This window comes from Mesoplodon mirus (assembly GCF_964341445.2).
Source record: "Mesoplodon mirus genome assembly, chromosome: 10".
Classification (NCBI taxonomy): Eukaryota; Metazoa; Chordata; class Mammalia; order Artiodactyla; family Ziphiidae; genus Mesoplodon; species Mesoplodon mirus.
The window spans coordinates 34,749,061-34,768,447 of record NC_138986.1 but is presented as its reverse complement, the minus strand read 5'-3'; the positions used below and the strand labels follow the sequence as shown (position 1 = coordinate 34,768,447).

General features: G+C 36.8%; 1 protein-coding gene across 1 annotated transcript; it reads left to right on the top strand.

Annotated features, from left to right (window-relative positions):
* Positions 1-1,272: 1,272 nt before the first annotated feature.
* LOC309811174 (protein LEG1 homolog) lies at positions 1,273-18,582 on the top strand (the record flags this gene model as incomplete). The annotated part of the gene is made up of 6 exons (XM_082633774.1): positions 1,273-1,573; positions 3,418-3,504; positions 4,961-5,145; positions 6,298-6,398; positions 10,141-10,379; positions 18,449-18,582. 6 exons carry the CDS (start codon positions 1,273-1,275, stop codon positions 18,580-18,582), a joined length of 1,047 nt encoding a protein of 348 aa, XP_082489900.1.
* Between the last annotated feature and the right edge of the window lie 805 nt (positions 18,583-19,387).

The window sequence follows — 19,387 nt, the reverse complement described above, 5'->3', positions numbered from 1 at the left end:
TCTTAGTCTTTGGTGAGAGATAAACTAATGGGCATCTGAAGGTTTTCCATCAGGGACCTATAATCAAACATTCTCTAGAAGTACTCACAGGACTCAGCATGTAGTTATACTCAGGGATAAGATTCTCTACAGTGATGTAGTAGGATATGCAGCTGAACCCTAAGGGAAAAGACACAGGCAGAGTCTAGAGGAATGCATGTGTAGGTTTCCAGGTATGCTCTCTCCCTCCCGTGAGAGGTGACACAGAGCACACTTTCTGCCCAGCAACAAACATGCAGCAACATATGTGTGATGTTTCCACCCAGGGATGCCCATTAAAAGCTCAGTGCCCAAGATGTTTATGGGGGGCTAGTCACATAGGCATCCTCTGGTTTACTAGGGGGCTGGTCACATATGAAAATTCCAGACTCTACAAGGAAGCAGGTGTTTCACACATACCTTATTGTTTGCACAGTCTAGGTAGAGTTAATCACCTTGTCACTTAGCTGTAGATTGGGAACTTTGAGAGTCAAGTACACAAATGCCAGCCAAGGGTCAACCTTGTCAGCAGGTTTTTCTTATAATAGCAATCTCAGGTTTGCTATGTAAACTCTTTTCTGCAAAGACAAGTAAATTCCATGTCTTTATATTTCTAGATGAATAAGGTCAAGACAGATGTGTAGGAGTGTGCTTAACTTCATAGGCATTAAAGGACAATGTAAATATAGTAGCAGTTTCCTAAAAGTGTTTAAAATATTGACTCATTCAACATTAAAATTTTCAACAGCTTTTTTCAATTGTCATGTGAATAACATATTGATGATGTTATTAAACAAGGGAAGCCCATTTTTTTCATTTTCTTTTTTTAAATTGAAGTATAGTTGATGTACAATATTATATTAGTTTCAGGTATACAACATAGTGATTCAACATTTTTATGGATTATACTCTATTTAAATTTATTACAAAATAATAGCTATATTTATATATATATAGTGCTGTATAATATGATCTTGTTGATCACTTATTTTATACATAGTAGTTTGTATCTCTTAATTCTCTACCTCGAACTGCCCCCCTTCCCTTCCCTCTCCCTTCTGGTATCCTCTAGTTTGCTCTCTTTACATGGGGAAGCAGCCTGTTTTCACTGGTAAGACTTTCCCAGGGAAGGACTATCATCTCCAGGAAAAAGAACAGAGATTTGATATGCTAGGATATAAGCAAATACCATGACTTCTTCCTCCACTTCCCAATAAAAGCTCTGCCACAATCTCCACCCCCAGCTCTGGCATGATGGCTTTCCTTCCTCCCTGGGCCTGTGCACTAGTTGGTTGCATTTCTGTTTCTTTAGCAGGAGCTTTCAGTCTCTCAGATCTGTATCCCCCCCTGTGGGATGAGAGTCCTGGTCAGTTCAGTGACTACAGGGTGGAGAATGGGAAGTATGTTATTGAACCCTGGGTATACTCTAAGAGAATGGGGATGTATAAAATCCTCTTGAACAAAACAGCCAGTTATTTTGAGAAATTTGAACCAGATAATGAACAAAATTTTTTATGGGGATTGCCTTTGCAGCATGGCTGGCAATATACTACAGGTAAGAATGGCCCTTGTTTTTATTCTAATGATCTTCCAATATAACCATGTTGTAATTGGGAAATGGAACTCTGTATACACCATAGCATGTCTTTGAAAATCGATTCTTTTCTTTTTCCTCTTTTCCCCTCATAACCATTATTTTTCTACTGCTTCTCCTTCTCCTCCATCAATCTTTCTGTGTTGCCTGTTTTGACTAGAAACTGCAATGGGGCATATGGCATAGTTGCCAAACACAAAAAGACTTCATATCCAACCTATTGGGCATTCTACAAATATTTATTGAACTCCTACTAGGTGCCAGACTCTATTCTAAGCACTGGGATGAACAAAACAGTCAAGGAGATATGGATTAAAAGCAGAAGGTGATGTCAAATTAGTTTGAATTTTGTAAAGTTCTAACTATGATAACCTATACATGGAGATGGAGAGAAGCAGGAGTGGCACCTTGTTCCTGAGGATGTTTCTCTGCAAAAGATTGATTCCTTTCAAAAATAAAATACATTCTAGTGTTTAGTTAGAAGATATGTTTGGGCCAAAGACTCACAAATGATAAGATATTTTGGCTGATGGAGAAGCTCATGAAACAGAGTGGTGGTGCCTCCTTCCTCCATACTGGTAATACCACCAATAAGGAAATTTGTTCTGTTCTGATGGAAAAAATATAGGGAGAAGATTAAGGTTTATCTAAGATCTGAGGGGGAGTCACATACAGGAGCTACTGAAGTTGGCAATTCATGCACCTTTGGTCAGGTGATGTCTTGAGACTCAAACCAACTCCTGTTTATCTGGCTTTCCTCAGAGTCAAAAAGATAGAGATCCAGGAGAAATCATTAGCACACAGTCCACCATGGGAGGCACGCCAGACTCCGGGGCCTGGGGGCCGGCGGTAGATGGAGGCTGAATGCTTTTCTTATTCTTTCATTCCATTCACATATTATGATCAAGCCTGACTAAACTCATCTAATGATGGGCTTATATGTCTCCAGCATTTTCTAAAAGCAGCTGTGGGGTGCAGATAAGTAAGTATTGCAGACAGTTTCCCTGTCGTCAAAGACCTTACAACACAACTGAAACAGAAAAGGTATTAGAAATTAAACAGAGAACAATAAATAACAACTCTTTGTTAAAAATTAAAGTGCAAAACAAGGGACAGAGTGGAGTCAGCTGGAGTAATCAGAAAAAAAGAATGCATTTGAACTGAGATTTGAAATGTGGACAGAATTTCACTGTGGAAAAAGAAACAAAATCTACTAGGGTATAAAAGAATGAACAAAAGCAGAGGTTCTCGCATGTAGCTGCAGGTTGAAAACAAATATCTAGTTTTTAAAAATATCAATGTCTAGGTCCACCACCAGAAATTCTATTCTGATTTAATAATATGGAAAATTAAGCTACAGAACAGAGCCTGGAAATAGCATGGCATAGGTATATGTGACTGAGTGCAGGTGTGTGTGCACACTCACGTGCGTGTGCAGTCTGAGGAATAATCAATTAGGAAAACTCACACTTGTAATATTCATGCAGGTTAACAGCATTAACAAGTTCTTTATCAATCATTGCTTTGAGAACGATTAGGTTAGGAAAAGGAGAATAATTACAAAAGCAAATAATATTCAAAACAGATAATCCAAAAGTGGAATACTGCGGTGATGTTAGATCAAGGAATAGAAATTGGTTCTGAGATGGGAAATGAAGGGTGAAGAGTGATAGGAAGATAAACACAAGTCATCAAAAGAAAAATGTTTGTGCATCTTTGCAAACAAACTGTGCCTAGGTAAGGAACGATTATTACCAGCTTCAAAATGTGCATAATAAATAATCTGTGCATACTCTCTCTCCTAGGCAGATTAGTTGATCCCAGCCGAAGGACAGACTGTGGCTATGAATCTGGAGATCGTTTGTGCATCTCTGTGGACAGTTGGTGGGCTGGTATGTTCATATAATAGCAAAATAGGTAATAACCTTCCCGCAAAGAAAACATTCAACCTAAAATCTGAGGGACAGAGACAAAAACAAAAACAGCACTATTCCTCTGTAAAAAGGAATTTACTTCATCATGTACCTTGTGGCCTTTATGTCACATTCTAGGATTTATGGCCACAATTTTAATAATGATTCCTTAGGACATATTTCACACGGGGACTGAATTGAGGAACAGCAAAGGACGACGGCCTTTGAATGGCCAGCACTGGCGGTTAGACGGGAGGTCCCACAGGCCAGAGGGTTTCCAAGGACGAGGCAGGATGAGAAAGGAGAGGACAAGAAAATGATGCTTTCTCCTCATTTTGCTCAGATAAAATGTGTTTAACTTTGAAACTCAAAAAAATGTCAGAGATTAATCTACCACAAATTGTTCTATCAATCAGTAATCTAAGGCCTCTGTCGGATATTTAATACTAAACTAATTAGAAGGTAGTTTCTAATTCTTTAACTTTATTTTATGTTTTAGTAGTGAAATTAATTTACACACACTTTCTTAGAGATATTTCCCAATAATTAGAAACCAAGTCACATTAAATTTCACTTTCTTGCAGTGACACCCATCATATACACCTTTACCTATTTTTCTCATAGGATACCACTGGAGTCTTTTCAAAGACTCACAGATAGTCATGACTACAGATCTAGAATTCAAGCTTCTTCTGTCTCACATGGACTCCATAGTTTGGAGTGTAAGCCTGCTACCCTGGGGCATAGGACTGCATTCAAAATACATGTCTATGATGAAAAATGTTCTGCATCACCAGTGGGAATCAGTACAACAAGCTTTATAGTCAACTATATCATGATGTCTAAATTTGCTGGAATAGGTTCCGTTTAGAGAGAAATTTTAAAAATCTTAATTCAGTGTTAATTTAATTATCCAAAGATCTATTGCCAACACTTACCCAACATTTTTGCTTTAAAGACCTAATGTAAGACAAGGACTTTGTGACATCATGGTTGCACATTAAACTTGGTTAAATAAAATACAAAATATCAATACTATAACCATATTAAGATAATTTAGAAAAAAATCACATTTCATGGTAAAACCTCAGCTAGAGGTGTTGTATCACTCTGTGCACAAGTAGATATCTTTCTTCCATTTTTACATAATGCTTTGAAAACTGAATGGTACCAAATTCATTAAAATTACTTTTTGTTTTAAAATATTGTAGTCAACTATTTTAACCCATATTCATTTCTAATTGTAGGGTTATTAACAGAAACATGTTAAAGTTATGTAATATGATCCTTAGGGAGATTCTCAATATTTTGCAGTGACTTTTTTTCATGTTCCTGGATCTGTGAGTTTTTGCTTAATGGTTTACAGATTACTTTAAAATATCCTCTATCACATTTGTTAGCACTTGTGGTAATAATAAGTGTTTTGCAATTACAGATATAAATTACTTTCTATGTGCACTACCCTTCCTTGCTGCGGTTGATTCTGGCATAATGGGGATATCATCAGATCAAGTCCTGCTTTTGCCACCACCTAAGGACCAGACAAAGTTTTGTCTTAATATTTCTAGTTGTCAGTCATCCTTTCCTAAGACGATGAACAAGTGGAATGCCCTTTACAAGGTGCCTTTATTAAGTTTTATAATTTATTCTCTTAGGAGGTGGTAAGATAATTTCTTTTCTTTTTTTTTTTGTATAATGCTTTCTGTTTAGGTTTTTGTGTGCATTACATGCTATAAAAATGTAAAATTTTATGCCAGTTATATTAATGTCATTACATTACAGCAGGGCATTACATGTCATTTACACCCTCTGAACCAATGCAGCATTAATAGAAAATCTATCCACTCTTCTCACCCTAAATAAGCCATACATAAATGTGAGAGCACATAGGATATCTCACTGAATGAAAAGATTATTCTGGTAAATTGAACCTTCAAGTCAACTGAGCAATAACACTTGGGAGAAATATGATTATGGAGTTGGTTTTAGAATAGTCAATTAACTTATTTCAAGTGATTTGATAAGTGGTCACAAATAGGTATATCTAAACAATTATGTGGCAATCAAAACCAAATATTCAGTGACCAAAATAAAATACATTGGTTAAGCACCGTCATGAACCAAAATCAATGCTAAAAGACAAATTTACTAGTTCTATAGATTATTAGTTCATTTTTAAAGATGTGATTAAATTAAATATTCTGGTAATTCCCCTCCCCCCCCCTTTTTTTTTTGCGGTACGTGGGCCTCTCACTTTTGTGGCCTCTCCCGTTGCGGAGCACAGGCCCCGGATGTGCAGGCTCAGCGGCCATGGCTCATGGGCCCAGCTGCTCCGCGGCATGTGGGATCTTCCCTGACCGGGGCACAAACCCGCGTCCCCTGCAACGGCAGGTGGACTCTCAACCACTGCGCCACCAGGGAAGCCCTCCCCCTTTTCTTAATGTTAAACTTTTGTGGTAATTTCAACTATGGTAGCAGAAAAACTACTGATAAACAAAAAGTAAAGTTCTCTTGGTCAGTATAAAATGCTGACTTTTGGGAAAACACATGCAGTTCATCTCTTATAGATGCACTCAATATTACTACTAATAATAGATAATTATTATAGTCTTTACAGAGTGTTAGTCACTAATGGCTTACACAAATTAATCCATAGAAACAAAATTTTCCTGTCATGTAGAATATTGCTAAATTGTAAATGTGAACAAAATTAAATTGCAGAGAATTGTTATAGTTGCTCAAATATGAATAAATTTCTTCTCTTTAATATAGCATTTGCAGTCACCTTCTAGTAGCTTTGATGACTTGTTGAAGTACTTGTGGGATGCACATCTCTCATCCTTGAAAGATGCTTACAAAATTTTTGAAGATAGGTAAGAATGGATCCCAAGTTATTTCTACTTAATATGGCAAATAATTTTTCATCTTATTTATGCCTTTTTATTCATTTTCTAATATCAATCTTCCTATTAAATGTTATATTTAATCATTAGGGATTTTAATGATGATGTGTGATTATCTTAGTATGATCAGGCTTAAAAATTGTTTTATGAAGAAGGGGCAAAAATTTGAGAAAAAAATCTTGTACCAACCAACCAACCAACCAATGAACCAACCAACCAACCAGCTAACCAACCAAACAACCAAAAAAACATACAACCAATTTCTCTCTATTAAAAAAAAAAAAGAAAAGAAATTATCACTGTTTTTTTTAATCATAGGCACATAATATGGTAGCTACATACTTGGGGAAGAAAATTAAGTAGCATCAGGGTTTGCATACAAAATAGCCTAGAAGATTATCAAGCTACTCCACAGGTACACTTAGAAGTATTATACAACTAGATTTGAGAGTGTAAGAATGATTTGTGTTAAGATGTGAATAGCACTGTATTAGTTAGTGTTCTTCACAGAGACAAACCCAATAGGAGATGATAGATTTATAGATAGATGATAGATAGATATAGATTTTTTATTAGGAACTGGCTCCTATGACTATGGAGGGTGGCAAATCTATAATTTGCAAAGCCAATGTCCAGTTCAAGTAAAAAGGCTGCAGCTGCTATAGAACCAGGAAGAGCCTATGTCTCAGCTTGAAGGCCATCAGCCAAGAGAATTCTCTCTTACTCACTGAAAGATTAGTTTTTGTTCTAGTCAGGATTTCAACTGATTGGAGGAAGCCTATCCACATTATAGAGGGCAAGTTGCTTTACTCCGTCTACAGATTTATATGGTAATATCTTCCAAAAATACCCTCACAGAAATACCCAAAATAATGTTTGACCAAATATCTGGGCACCCTGTGGCCCAGTCAAGTTGGTGCATAAAATCAATGATTACAGACACTATTTAGGGGGTGGAGTCAATCCCCAAGAGTGAAGTATGGGGCTAGAAATCTGGGTATAGTATAAAACAGGAACAACAACAACAACCAAAATCAGGGCTCACTGGCCTTATACAAGCAAATTTTTAAATCCAGGCAAGAATGTTGGGTACCTCATAGTCCACTGGTTGTTGTCTGTCTCACGAACTCCATCATCCAGTAAGGTAAATAAATCACCTGATTAGCAGGTTCACAGCCTATGTCCTCCTTTACCTATTGGTTTCAACAACTAGGTATTAAATTTGAGCAATCCAAACAGTGATAAACTCAGTTTTCTCATCTTTGAATTTGTAATAATAACAGTACATACTACATAGGGTAATTTTGGGGATTAAATCTATCTGTGCATCATGCTTAACTATCATCATCACAAGAGGCAGTAGAGGGCAGTTGTAAAGAACATGAACTTTAAAGCCAAGTTGCTAGGGTTTCAGTCCTGACTCTGCAATTAATTAGATGTGTGGCCCTGTATTGCATCCAGTCTTTCTCACACGAATGTGAGGCACAATAAACAGCCATTAACCCTCAGCGTCATATGACAGTAAGCGTTGATTGCTCACGTGCCTGAGGCTTAGCTGGGCAGCTCTGCGGATCTTTCCTGGGCTCATGTCATGTTGGCTGATTTTTACCGGCCCCACAGGGGTGAGTGGGAAAGTTCACCTCTGCTCCACCTGTCTCTCGTTCTCCATCAGGCAAGCCTGGGTGTTCTTCACTGTAATGACAGAATACAAAAGAGAGAAACCAAGTGTGAAAATGCATTTTAAGCTTATGCTGTGTCAAGTGGGCTAATACATATTTTTTAATTTTTAATTGAAGTATAGTTGATTGACAATATTGTGCTTTAGGTATACAGCAAGGTAATTTGGTTTTATAATATATGTATATAAATATATATGTATATACATGTACATGTACATATATATATTTATATACATGTATATGTACATATACATACATATGTATCTATATTCTTTTTTATTCTTTTCCATTATAGTTTATTACAAGATATTGAATATAGTCCCCTGTGCTATACAGTAAATCCTTATTTATCTATTTTATACATGGTAGTGTGTATCTGGGGAAGGGGCACTGGAAAATGACAAGCCAAAAAACAGGGACATAGAGAGTATTGAAGAATTGAGGCCATGTTTACAATCTGTAGAGCCTGGGAACTTCCTTAAAACCTCATGAGTTACTTTCTTTAAGTAAAAATAAATACTAGGAGTTGTTTCTTTACATGAGACAATACTGAACCCTGTGTAGTCTACATATACTTACATAAAACTCTGGTCCTGGATCCACAGATTGGCTGGTACATGTATATATTTTATGTTTTAAAATATATTTTAAATTAAAATGAGCCTTTTAAGGTGTATTTTTCTTTTTGCTTGGACATATTTTAACTGACTTATTGGTTGAATTGTTCAATAGCACATTCAATAGAATAATGTGAAAGGCTTCCATTGAATTTCATTTGTGCTCCTATGGCCTCTGTGTCTTGATCTGGTGCCCACATCCCTTTCCCCCTTTCCTAGTGTTGCTGACTCCCTTGCAATTTGTTTAACCCATTGTTACTAGGCTATGTGGCTATCGGTCAAAATCCTTATGAATTCACATTTCCTTTAATCCTTACTTCATAATCAGCTGTGAGGTGACTAAAAATAGTCAACTGTGAATCCAAACCAAACTCTTCTCTCATTAAGAGTCCACTGTATGCAGTCTTCCACTTCTGGAGAGGCAGGGAGGAGCCTGTGTGCATGTGAAAGTTTCACAGCAAGGTTTCTTCTCTGGGTTATGTTATGATTTGCTTAACATTGACAAACATGATGCAAATGTTTTCTGTTTAATAGACCCTGCATATGTACTTTGGAAACAGAAAAATTAGAATATAACTTAATTACTAGAAAATTGAATATAATCTAATGAGAAAACAAACTTTTAAATATATGAGTAATATAGTGCTTTGGGAATATAGTGGAGTAGGAAATAGTTGATTCCACCTCAGGTGGGATGGCAGACTTTGTGAAGGAGGTGACACCTATGATGAGACTTAAAAGAGAATGTAGCTGGTGAGCAAAGCAGGGAGTAGACAGTGTTTCAGGGGGAACAACTTCATTCAAAACCTGCAAGTTGTTCAGCAGTGGGTGGGGACAGGAGCCATGAATTATATAGTTATAAAACTAATTACTACACCCTAACCTTTCCACTGTAATAACTTGTTCCCCAAATAGGTGAGAGTTTGGTTTCCCGGCAGATTTCCTCCACTAGAAAAAAACCCATGTATTCAGAAAATCAGACCAGAAAAACAGACATCTGTCTCTCTAGGGTGCTCAGTGTTTTAGGGGTCTCCTGACCCTAGGAAATCAACAGTTTTACTAAGGCTGCCTGAGTCTAGCAGAGATTTTACCTTGGAAACTTTGATTTTTATCTGCACATTTCTACTACTTAGTCATAGTCTAACACCTGGTTATATGATTCCCAAGGTATAAGGTATCTGGTTAATAGAGATAAAAAACTCAAAATAAAATATAAACAAGTGATGGGATGGTCCTTTCCAAATTTAAAATTTTAATTAGTTATATCTTCAAAGGCAGGCACTCAAGCCATCACATTCTAAAACTAAAAGCTACATTCTTAGTTTGTTGGCAGAAGGTGATCTTTCCTAGAAAATGACGAGGCTGAAATTCTGAGTGGAGTAGTTATAATTGTACATGTTTCCACTTGTCTTTTAGGTTAGAATATTATTCTAAACCAGAAGCAGATTTTGGAAGAGATTGGTGTGTGGCTTTGGACTATTTAGCTGCAGCCTGCTTTCCTACAACCTTTATTCGAGTATCTGAGTTCCAGAAGGGCCTGCCACCACGAGTGCTTGTTGATGGGGATAAAGCCCCCTTCATCAGTGACTTTACTGACTTTCAGAACGCAGTCCTGCTTGGTCTAAATCTTCTTCATGAAGTGGATAACGCTACAGGTAAAGGCCTTATAAACAATACCTTAAAGAAAATCAATATTGTGTTGAATAGATAAAAGAAGAAATAATGATTATCAGAGATATAAGTTGTTAAAGCACATACTCTCAAAGAAAGTCATGGTTTCTTAAGGGTATCCATCACACACATTTTGGTCCTTGCATTCATGGCTTGTCCTTTCTTATGGGTCCTGTTAGACTGCACCCCACAGTCCTGCAATCCTTGCAACAGCCCAGCCATGTCAGCTACAGAGACGTCAGCCATTTATTGGACAGGAAATCTTATGAAGTCAGAGGCAAAGGGACTGGAGCAACACCCTACGGTGGTACAGCCAATAGCCGGCAGGACACAGTAACAACCTTTGCTACACAGGGGAGGAGGAGGCTATCAGTTATAAGGGACGTGACATCAGAAGGGCTCCTTGGTTTCCAGGGGGATTGTTGGAATATGCCTCCCCTCAGCTCTTTGGGTTAGAAACTTGCAAGGGCCACTGTTTCCTATTGAGTACCCAACATACTGGAGCCGTTCTGGTCCGAGGACTAGAACAATCATTAGCTGAGGGTTGAGCTGATCACGAAGGTAGTTACTGATTAAAGTTTCAGCTTAGGAGGGGGAGGCAATCATGCACATAAATTAAGGGTAAGGCAGTGCTGGGTGGAGCAAGGCATACACAGACAGCAAGAGAGCAGCCATCTTATGGGGCCTGATCATACAGGTCCTTATTTACCCATGAAACTACCAGACTACTTTGTGTACTTCATTAATCTACAAACCCAGATATATTCTTTTTTGTTGTTGTTGTTATAGTATTTTTTTAAAGAAAAACCTTAATATCACTCTCAGATTTAGAAAAAAAATAAGAAAACCTGCCGTGATTAATGAGAAAACTAGCAAACTGACTTATGTGAGTTCCCTCCATCCAGCCTTACTAGTCATGGCAGAAGTATTCTGCTTCAGCCCCTCAATTGTAGGGTTTCCTAGCAGAGTGAAAACCAGAAGAAATCTTTAATTGCAAGTTTGAATTACTACATCATCCTAATTTTCCAGACATGCTCTTATGCAGTGAACCAAACTTAAAACATAATTAAAATATTAGTATTTTAAAAACAAAAAAAGAATCTGAAAGATTTAAAAGACATAAAAGCAAAGTAAACATTAAACTATAAGTTTTTGAACTCTTATTTGCATTAAGTAGAGTAAAAAACCCAAACGTCTTAGGGGCTTCATGCAACTGAAGTCTTTTCTTGCTCCAGTAATGGTTCCAGGGCAGTGTTCTCAGTCCGTGGCAGCTTTCCTTCACACAATGAGTAGCAGACTGAAGATCCTTACATCTGTGGTTCTTCCAGCCCCTGGCCTCTACATTATTCACATTTCACCAGCAGAAAGACACTATAGTGTTGGAGAAAGCCTGGATATTTCTCTCACTTCATCTCATACTCTATTGGTATGAAATAGTCACATTGTCCCATATCTGTACACAAAGGGGGCTAAGGAATTAAATTGTTGCCCAGGAACCACTCTTGTGTGACAAATCTACACCATGAAAGGAGATGCATGAATTTTAGGAGTCGCCTAGCCATCTCTGCCAAATTATTACATAGTATAATTGCATTCTAGGCCTGGATGGTATAAGCTGGCTCTTACCTGTTAAGATGCAAAGGGTAAAGAACTGAGTCAAGAGTTGAAAGTCCTTGAAAGCTTGGAAGGCCCATGCTACAATATTTTATTAAAAGATTCAATTTTATTGAAATTTAGCTTTGGATTTAATGTGTGGTTTTGAGTTACTCTCACAAGAAAAAAATTTGTGATTAAATATTGAAAACTACTGATTTAAAAAAAATAAACCTTGATAGCATAATTGTTTAGATATCACATAATAAGGCATTTACTATTATCTATCCATTATTATCATGGCCAACCACTCTCCACACTCCCACTGACACTCAGACTTCAGTAACAGTGCCAAAGGCCTTGGAATTTCCAAATAAGCAGAGGATAGGGAAAACATATATTAAAAACAAAGCATAATTAAAATACAAATAGTGACATTTAAAAATGAACATTTTAAATTAATTCAGTAGAAATACATATTTACTTTCACAAAAATACTTTCAAAGTATCATTTAACACTTTTTAGTCTCCAGAAGTATTTTATGATGTTCTTCACAAGGAACCTGAGTTAAATACATATGAATAAATAAGTAAAATCAAACTTTTCAGGCCTCAGGTTAGCTCTTTAACATTTTCACTGATGATAAGAATTGGCATGGAGGAGTTTTTTAGTTTCTAATTATGTAAAATTCTCAACAACCTTTCCATCTTCAGTGGCATCAGCTTTTAATCCTTGACTACACATATTCTAACACTAGAGAACTCATATTAAAGCTGAGAAATAATATTAGGTAATAAATAAGCAGTAAGAAAAGAAAGCTTGCATAGGTTTTTTGTTTTTTTATGGGTGATATTGAAAATAAACAGTGAAGACTGAGTGAAGGTTCAAATCTGTCAGAAGCTAGATTCAAGGTAATGAAATTCAAAGTGCTTTAAAAACTTATTAAACTTTACGTTTCAAGGCTGAGGCCAGCTGACCCCTTCACTGCCCCATCCTGACCAAGAAGGTCATTGCCTCATCCTCCTTTCTTTGAATGGGGACAACTGTTTGCTGAAGTGTGATGAGTGAAGAAGTGGGAGAAAATGAGCTTGGGCATCTCAAAAGCTTCAATTCAGATAGCAACATAGGAGGCTCCTGAGCTTACCTCTTTCAATAGACACACCTAATCTAGGGCTACATACAAAACAATTCCTTCTGGAAAGGATCCAGAAACTAGCTGAGAGACTCCTACACATCAGGCGAATGAGAAAAAAATCCCACATTGAAACAGGAAGGAGTATCTGTGCTATAAACCCCACCCCTGGCACAGTGACACATGCCTCGGAGGGATCTTACAACTCCCAGATTCTCCCTGAGTAGTGGAGGGTTTGGATCTGGCATCTCAACTTTTAAGACTTCCACCTGAGAGATGGGCCGCCAAAACAACTAGCTTTTTTTTTTTTTTTTTTTTTTTTTTTTTGCGGTACGAGGGCCTCTCACTGTTGTGGCCTCTCCCGTTGCGGAGCACAGGCTCCGGAAGCGTAAGCTCAGCAGCCATGGCTCACGGGCCCAGCTGCTCCGCAGCATGTGGGATCCTCCTGGACCGGGGCACGAACCCGCGTCCCCTGTCTCGGCAGGCGGACTCTCAACCACTGCGCCACCAGGGAAGCCCACATCTAGCTTTGAAAGGCAACAGGGATTGCATCCATGAGACCCAGGAGGCTAAAGTGAACTAAGAGATACTTCTCAAAGGGCTTGTGCAAACTCACTGTGGCAAGCCCCTCAGAGCCCAAAGCAGAGGCAGCAGACTGAAATGGGCCCAGTCTTTCCATGAAAGAGGCCTATTTGCTTATCTTAATAGCTGCAGACTGAACGGCAGTCTTCTAATTTAATGCACATCAAGGGGCTAGCTACAATATTCTCCAGAGACTGGAATCCCATTGGGTGCCATCTTCACACTCTTCCTCTGTCTCACTCCAGATTGCTGATATATCCTGGAAAGGAACTTGTGCACACATTTGGTGCCCCACTTTTTTACAGCTGCCATGCAGGGGATACCCCTTGAGTGCCTGGCTGCAGTCTCCAGCAGAGTTTAAGTTCATGGGTTCCACAGGACTGTAACAAACAAAAGCTATAGCCTGAGGATCCAGCTTACAATCAGCCTACATCTAGGTGCTTCCTGAGATCCTCCCCTTTGGGACACTGACAGGTCTTGGCACACCCTCAATTACTGGGAGACACTAAGAACAAAAAAAATTGCTTAGACAATCACAAAGATTGAGAAACAACCAAGAGCTGGGTCAGGGTTAAATGATAAATTTCATGTCCTATACAAGGCCACTCCTTCAAGGCAGAGAGGGATGGCTGTTTTATACAATGCACAGAAATCAACACAGAGAGTCAAGAAATGTGAAGAAAAAAGGAGTATGTTCCAAATGAAAGAACAAGATAACACCTCAGAAGAAAACCCTAATGAAACAGAGATAAGTGATTACCTGATAAAGAGTTCAAAATATTGGTCATGAAATGCTCACTGGGGTCAGGAGGACAATGCATGAACATTGTAAAGTAAAAAAGTAAAAGTAAAAAAATTTGACACAGAGAAAATACCAGACAGAAATCACAGAGCTGAAGAATACAATAACTGAACTGAAAAATTCAATAGAGGGGTGGATTTGACCCCTGGTCGGAGAACTAAGATCCCAGTGTGACCAAAAAAAAAAAAAAAAAAAAAAAAAATTAAACAGAGTAAAGATAGCTTAAGTTCCAAATAAAATGAACCTAAGGAGACCCACACCAAGACACATTATAATTAAATTATCAAAAGTTAAAGACAAGGAGAGACTCTTAAAAATAACAGAAGAAAAACAAATTATGTAGAAGGGAACCTCCATAAGACTGTCAGCAGGTTTTTCAGCAGGAGCTTTGCAGGCCAGAGAGAGTGGCACAATATATTCAAAGCGCTGAAAGAAAAAACATGCCAAACAATAATGCTCTACCTGGCAAAGCTGTTTGTCAGAATTGAAGGCAGCTCTTTGAAGAAAAGCAAAAGCTGGAGTTCAACACCATGAAGCAGCCTTATAAGAAATGTTAAAGGGACTTTTTAAAGCTGAAACAAAGGGTGCTAATTAGTAACAGGAAAACATATAAAATATGTCTCATTGATAAAGGTAAAATACAGTTAAATTCAGAATAATCTAATGTTGTAATGGTGGTGGGTTAATCATTTATGAATCTAGTATGAAGATTAAAAGACTAAAGACTAAAAATAACTATAACTTCAATTACTTGTTAATGGGTACATAAGACAAGAGATGTCAATTGTGACACAGAACATAAAACTTGGGGGGTGGGGCATGAGAGTAAAAATGTAGAACTTTAGAATGTCTTCAAACTTAAGTTGTAGGCTTAAAGTAGACTGTTATAAATATAACATTTTATGTTAAGTCTCATGGTAACCACAAAGCAAAAATCTATAGTAGATACAAAAAAAGGTAAAGAGAAAGGAATCTAAGCATACCCTACAGAAAATCATCAGTCACATAGAAAGAGAGCAAGAAAAGAAGAAAAGCACAAAGGAATTATAAAACAACCAGAAACAATGAACAAAATGGCAATAAGTCCATACCTATCAATAATTACTTTACTGTCAATGGACTAAATTCTCCAATCAAAAGACATAGAATGGCTGAATGGATAAAAGGTAAGACCCAACTGCATGCTGCCTCCAAGAGACTCACCTCAGCTTTAAGGAAACTCAGACTGAAAGTGAAGGGTTGGAAAAAGATATCCCATGCAAATGGAAACCAAAAGAAAGCTCAGGTAGCTACACTTATATCAGAAAAAATAGACTTTAAGACAAACATTGTAAGAAGAGACAAACAGGATCAGTATATAATAATAAAGGTTCAATTCCACAGGAGGATACAACATTTGTAAATATTTATGCACCCAACATAGGAGGACCTAAATATATAAAGCACGTATTAACAGAACTGAAGGGAGAAATAAATAGCAAAAAAATAATACTAGGGGACTTCAACATATCAATAGATAGATCATCCAGGGAGAAAATCAATAAGGAAGCATCTAGGATTGAAAAGTATTTTGGAGATTATTAGAGTTTGCAAACCACTGGCCCAATAATGGATCAAGGCATTTTTGTTTGCTCTACAAATATATTTAAAATATCAAATTATTTGTGAAAATATAATAATGATAAATTTCATGAAAATCTAAATTTCTGAGACTCTCCTAAAAACATTATAATGCAGGGTATGGTGGGGCCATATTTCTGCATGTCACCAAGTTCCTGAAGTTGAATAGGAACTGCCTCTCCTTGAAATAGTTTTTATAGCTACCATCACTACTAATTTTCTTTTTTATTTTCTCTTTATTATTCTCCCTCTTCATCTCCATCCCAGATTTATCTTAAGGTGAAATTCCAGGATCCCTGAATTCCCTCCATGGGTTTTTCACATGGCCAGGTCTGCAAACACCTGGCCCCAGTGAACAGCGTCTCATGGACACAGCAATCCTTGGGTGCACAGCTGTACCGTGCACAACTCCCACTACTAATTTTCTATATTTATCTAATCTCAAACATTTATGTTACCTTCCTAGTCTCTGTGGACATTAGTTTTTGCAGCCTCCAATATAAGTGATGACTAGTGTTATATATATGAGTTAAATCCCTCAAGGAATGAGTACTGGTAATTGTGCAGTATCAATATATCACATTTTTTTTGCCCTTATCCAAAATCAAAACCAGTCAAGACAAGCAAAGGAATGAGTGAATGGAACCTCAGCTTTAATGCTGGAAAACAATTGAAGAATATGATTTAGACATGCAGCAACAATGTTCTCCCTAAGACATACCCCTACTCTAGACCTGGGAAAGGGCACCCAAGGGAAAGTTTGCAGAATAGGTCAGTATCCTAGTCACTTCCTCACTAGTCTAGATAGAAAAAAGAGAAAAAGAGCTATTCCTGGATCTTAGGACTTTAGTAGATTAGCTCTAGCCTATTGAAAAGCATGAACTGAAGGCTCATACCCATTAATCAGGTAACATGCTTTATCTCCATGGAAAGGAGCAAAGGATGTTCATGAAAATAGCTCTTAATGGAAATTAAGCATTATCCTCCTATCCCCAAAGAGCCTAGGAAGAAAAAGAAGTATACCTGGGACCAAGTATTCTGGATACTGCCAAACTGTTACCTCTTGTACAGTAACAGATCTAACCTAAAACATTTCTTCTTTTCAAAAACTGTTTTTAAAACTCTAACTTATTTTCTTTTTACTTAAAATGCACTTTAATTGCTGTACATTTTACTGATTTATTTTTAAGTATATGTAATATATTCAAACTTAAAAAGTCTAAGTGACACATCAAATGAAAACAAAGTCTTTCTTCACTTGTATCTCTTGGTCTTCCACCTAATTTTAAAAAATCAGTCCTTGGTGCAAATTTATTGAATTTTAAAAAATACTTAAAACAGTGCAAATAAATGAATAAATAAAACCCATGTTGTCTGTACAAATGAAATCATACTCACTGCTCTGCACTATACTTTTTACTAGAAAATCTTCATGGAGCTTTTTCTGTATCAGGACATATTGATCCAACCCACTTTGTTTAAATGATATGTAGTGTTTCTTTTAATGAATATACCATAACTGTGGACATTATTTTCTGTTATAAGCTGGTAGCAATAATGTAACAATGGCATTTTATGTATACATTTCTTGCCATAATTTATTATTTTACCAATAAATGTGTAGAAAGGAAATGTATTCAAGTTGATGGGTCATATATTGCCAAATGGTATTCAAAAAAATTTTCAGGAGTTTACATTTTTGTTATAAAACTATGAATTAAGGTTCTTATTTTCTCCAACCTACTATCATATAGCAATTTCTATAATTTGTGTGTAATGTAGAAAGTGCTACTTCACTCATATGAATTTACAATTCTTTGACTGTGTTTGTGTGCTTTTCCTAGTTTTCTGGTTTATTGCTTATACTTCTTACTGAGTTTTGCATGAAGACCTGGTCAATTATTTTTATTTATTTATTTATTTATTTATTTTTTTAATTTAATTTTATTTTTTTGCTTTATAACAAATTTAATCAGTTATACATATACATATGTTTCCATATCCCCTCCCTTTTGCGTCTCCCTCCCACCCTCCCTATCCCACCCCTCCAGGCGGTCACAAAGTACCGAGCTGATCTCCCTGTGCTATGCGGCTGCTTCCCACTAGCTATCTACCTCACGTTTGGTAGTGTATATATGTCCATGCCGCTCTTTCACTTTGTCACAGTGGTCAATTATTTTTAAATTAAAAAACTTTACGTGTATAATTATCATGTAATGTACATATATTTGTATCCAAAACACATAGAATTTTTTTAAAATAAACATTTTAGCAAATGCGTATACATTTAAATTTACATGTAATTATTTTATATTTTTCCTAGATTCACTATCTTTGACTATATGGAAAATTTTAATGAAGACACAGGTGGCAAAGAAGCTAGCTCTAGAGACTTTTGAAGCAATCCTTGCAATCTTTAATCCAACGTTTCTGGAAATGATTAATGAATTAAAATGAACAATTCTAACAAATTGAACAACAGTAATTTCAAAATTTAACACTATCATAATCATATAGTTTTCCTGTTTTTGGTGTTTTTGACTTATGCTCATTTGTTAGTATTTTGTCCATACATTCCTAACTTTAAATTCAACGTAATGCAATGATTATTTTGCTCAATTAATAATTCTTGATTTTTGAATTCATTAACACTTAAAATGTTTAGGATCTAAAGACAATTGTATTAAGCTATCACAAATCACTAAGAAATTAATAAACAGACAATAAACTTGTATGGCTCTTCTGTTGTTATCCTAGGTAACCCAATTTCATGAAATTTAGAGCAATATGTCTAGCTGATTTATAACCAAAGTCCAGAACATTTTAAAATGAAGTACTGACATTCAATTAAAGTTTTAAAACTCATAAAACTGACTTGGCAAATAGAATATATAATGTTTGTTAGGGTTTTTTGTGTGTGTGTTTTCAATGACAACAAGTGTACAGCAATTAGGTAAGTTTCCCCTCCTTTGGCCCACAATTGATAATGAATGCTTAAGGATCAAATTTCTCAAGGTTGCTCTCGTAGGAGACAGTATCCACTGGCTAGGAGGTGGTGACTTGTAGAGCCACATGAAGCTTTCATATAAAGGTTTTCCCAGTGATAGGGACAGAGTAAAGGAACAAAGTAGGTCAGTTTTGGGGGGCTCCAAGGAGCTCCGGTTCTTTATGGCTCAGCAAAGAAAGAATTCAGTGAGAGGCAAAGTGATAAATAAGAAGTGATTTATTAGAATAGGACACTTCTGAGGCTTACAAGCAGGCT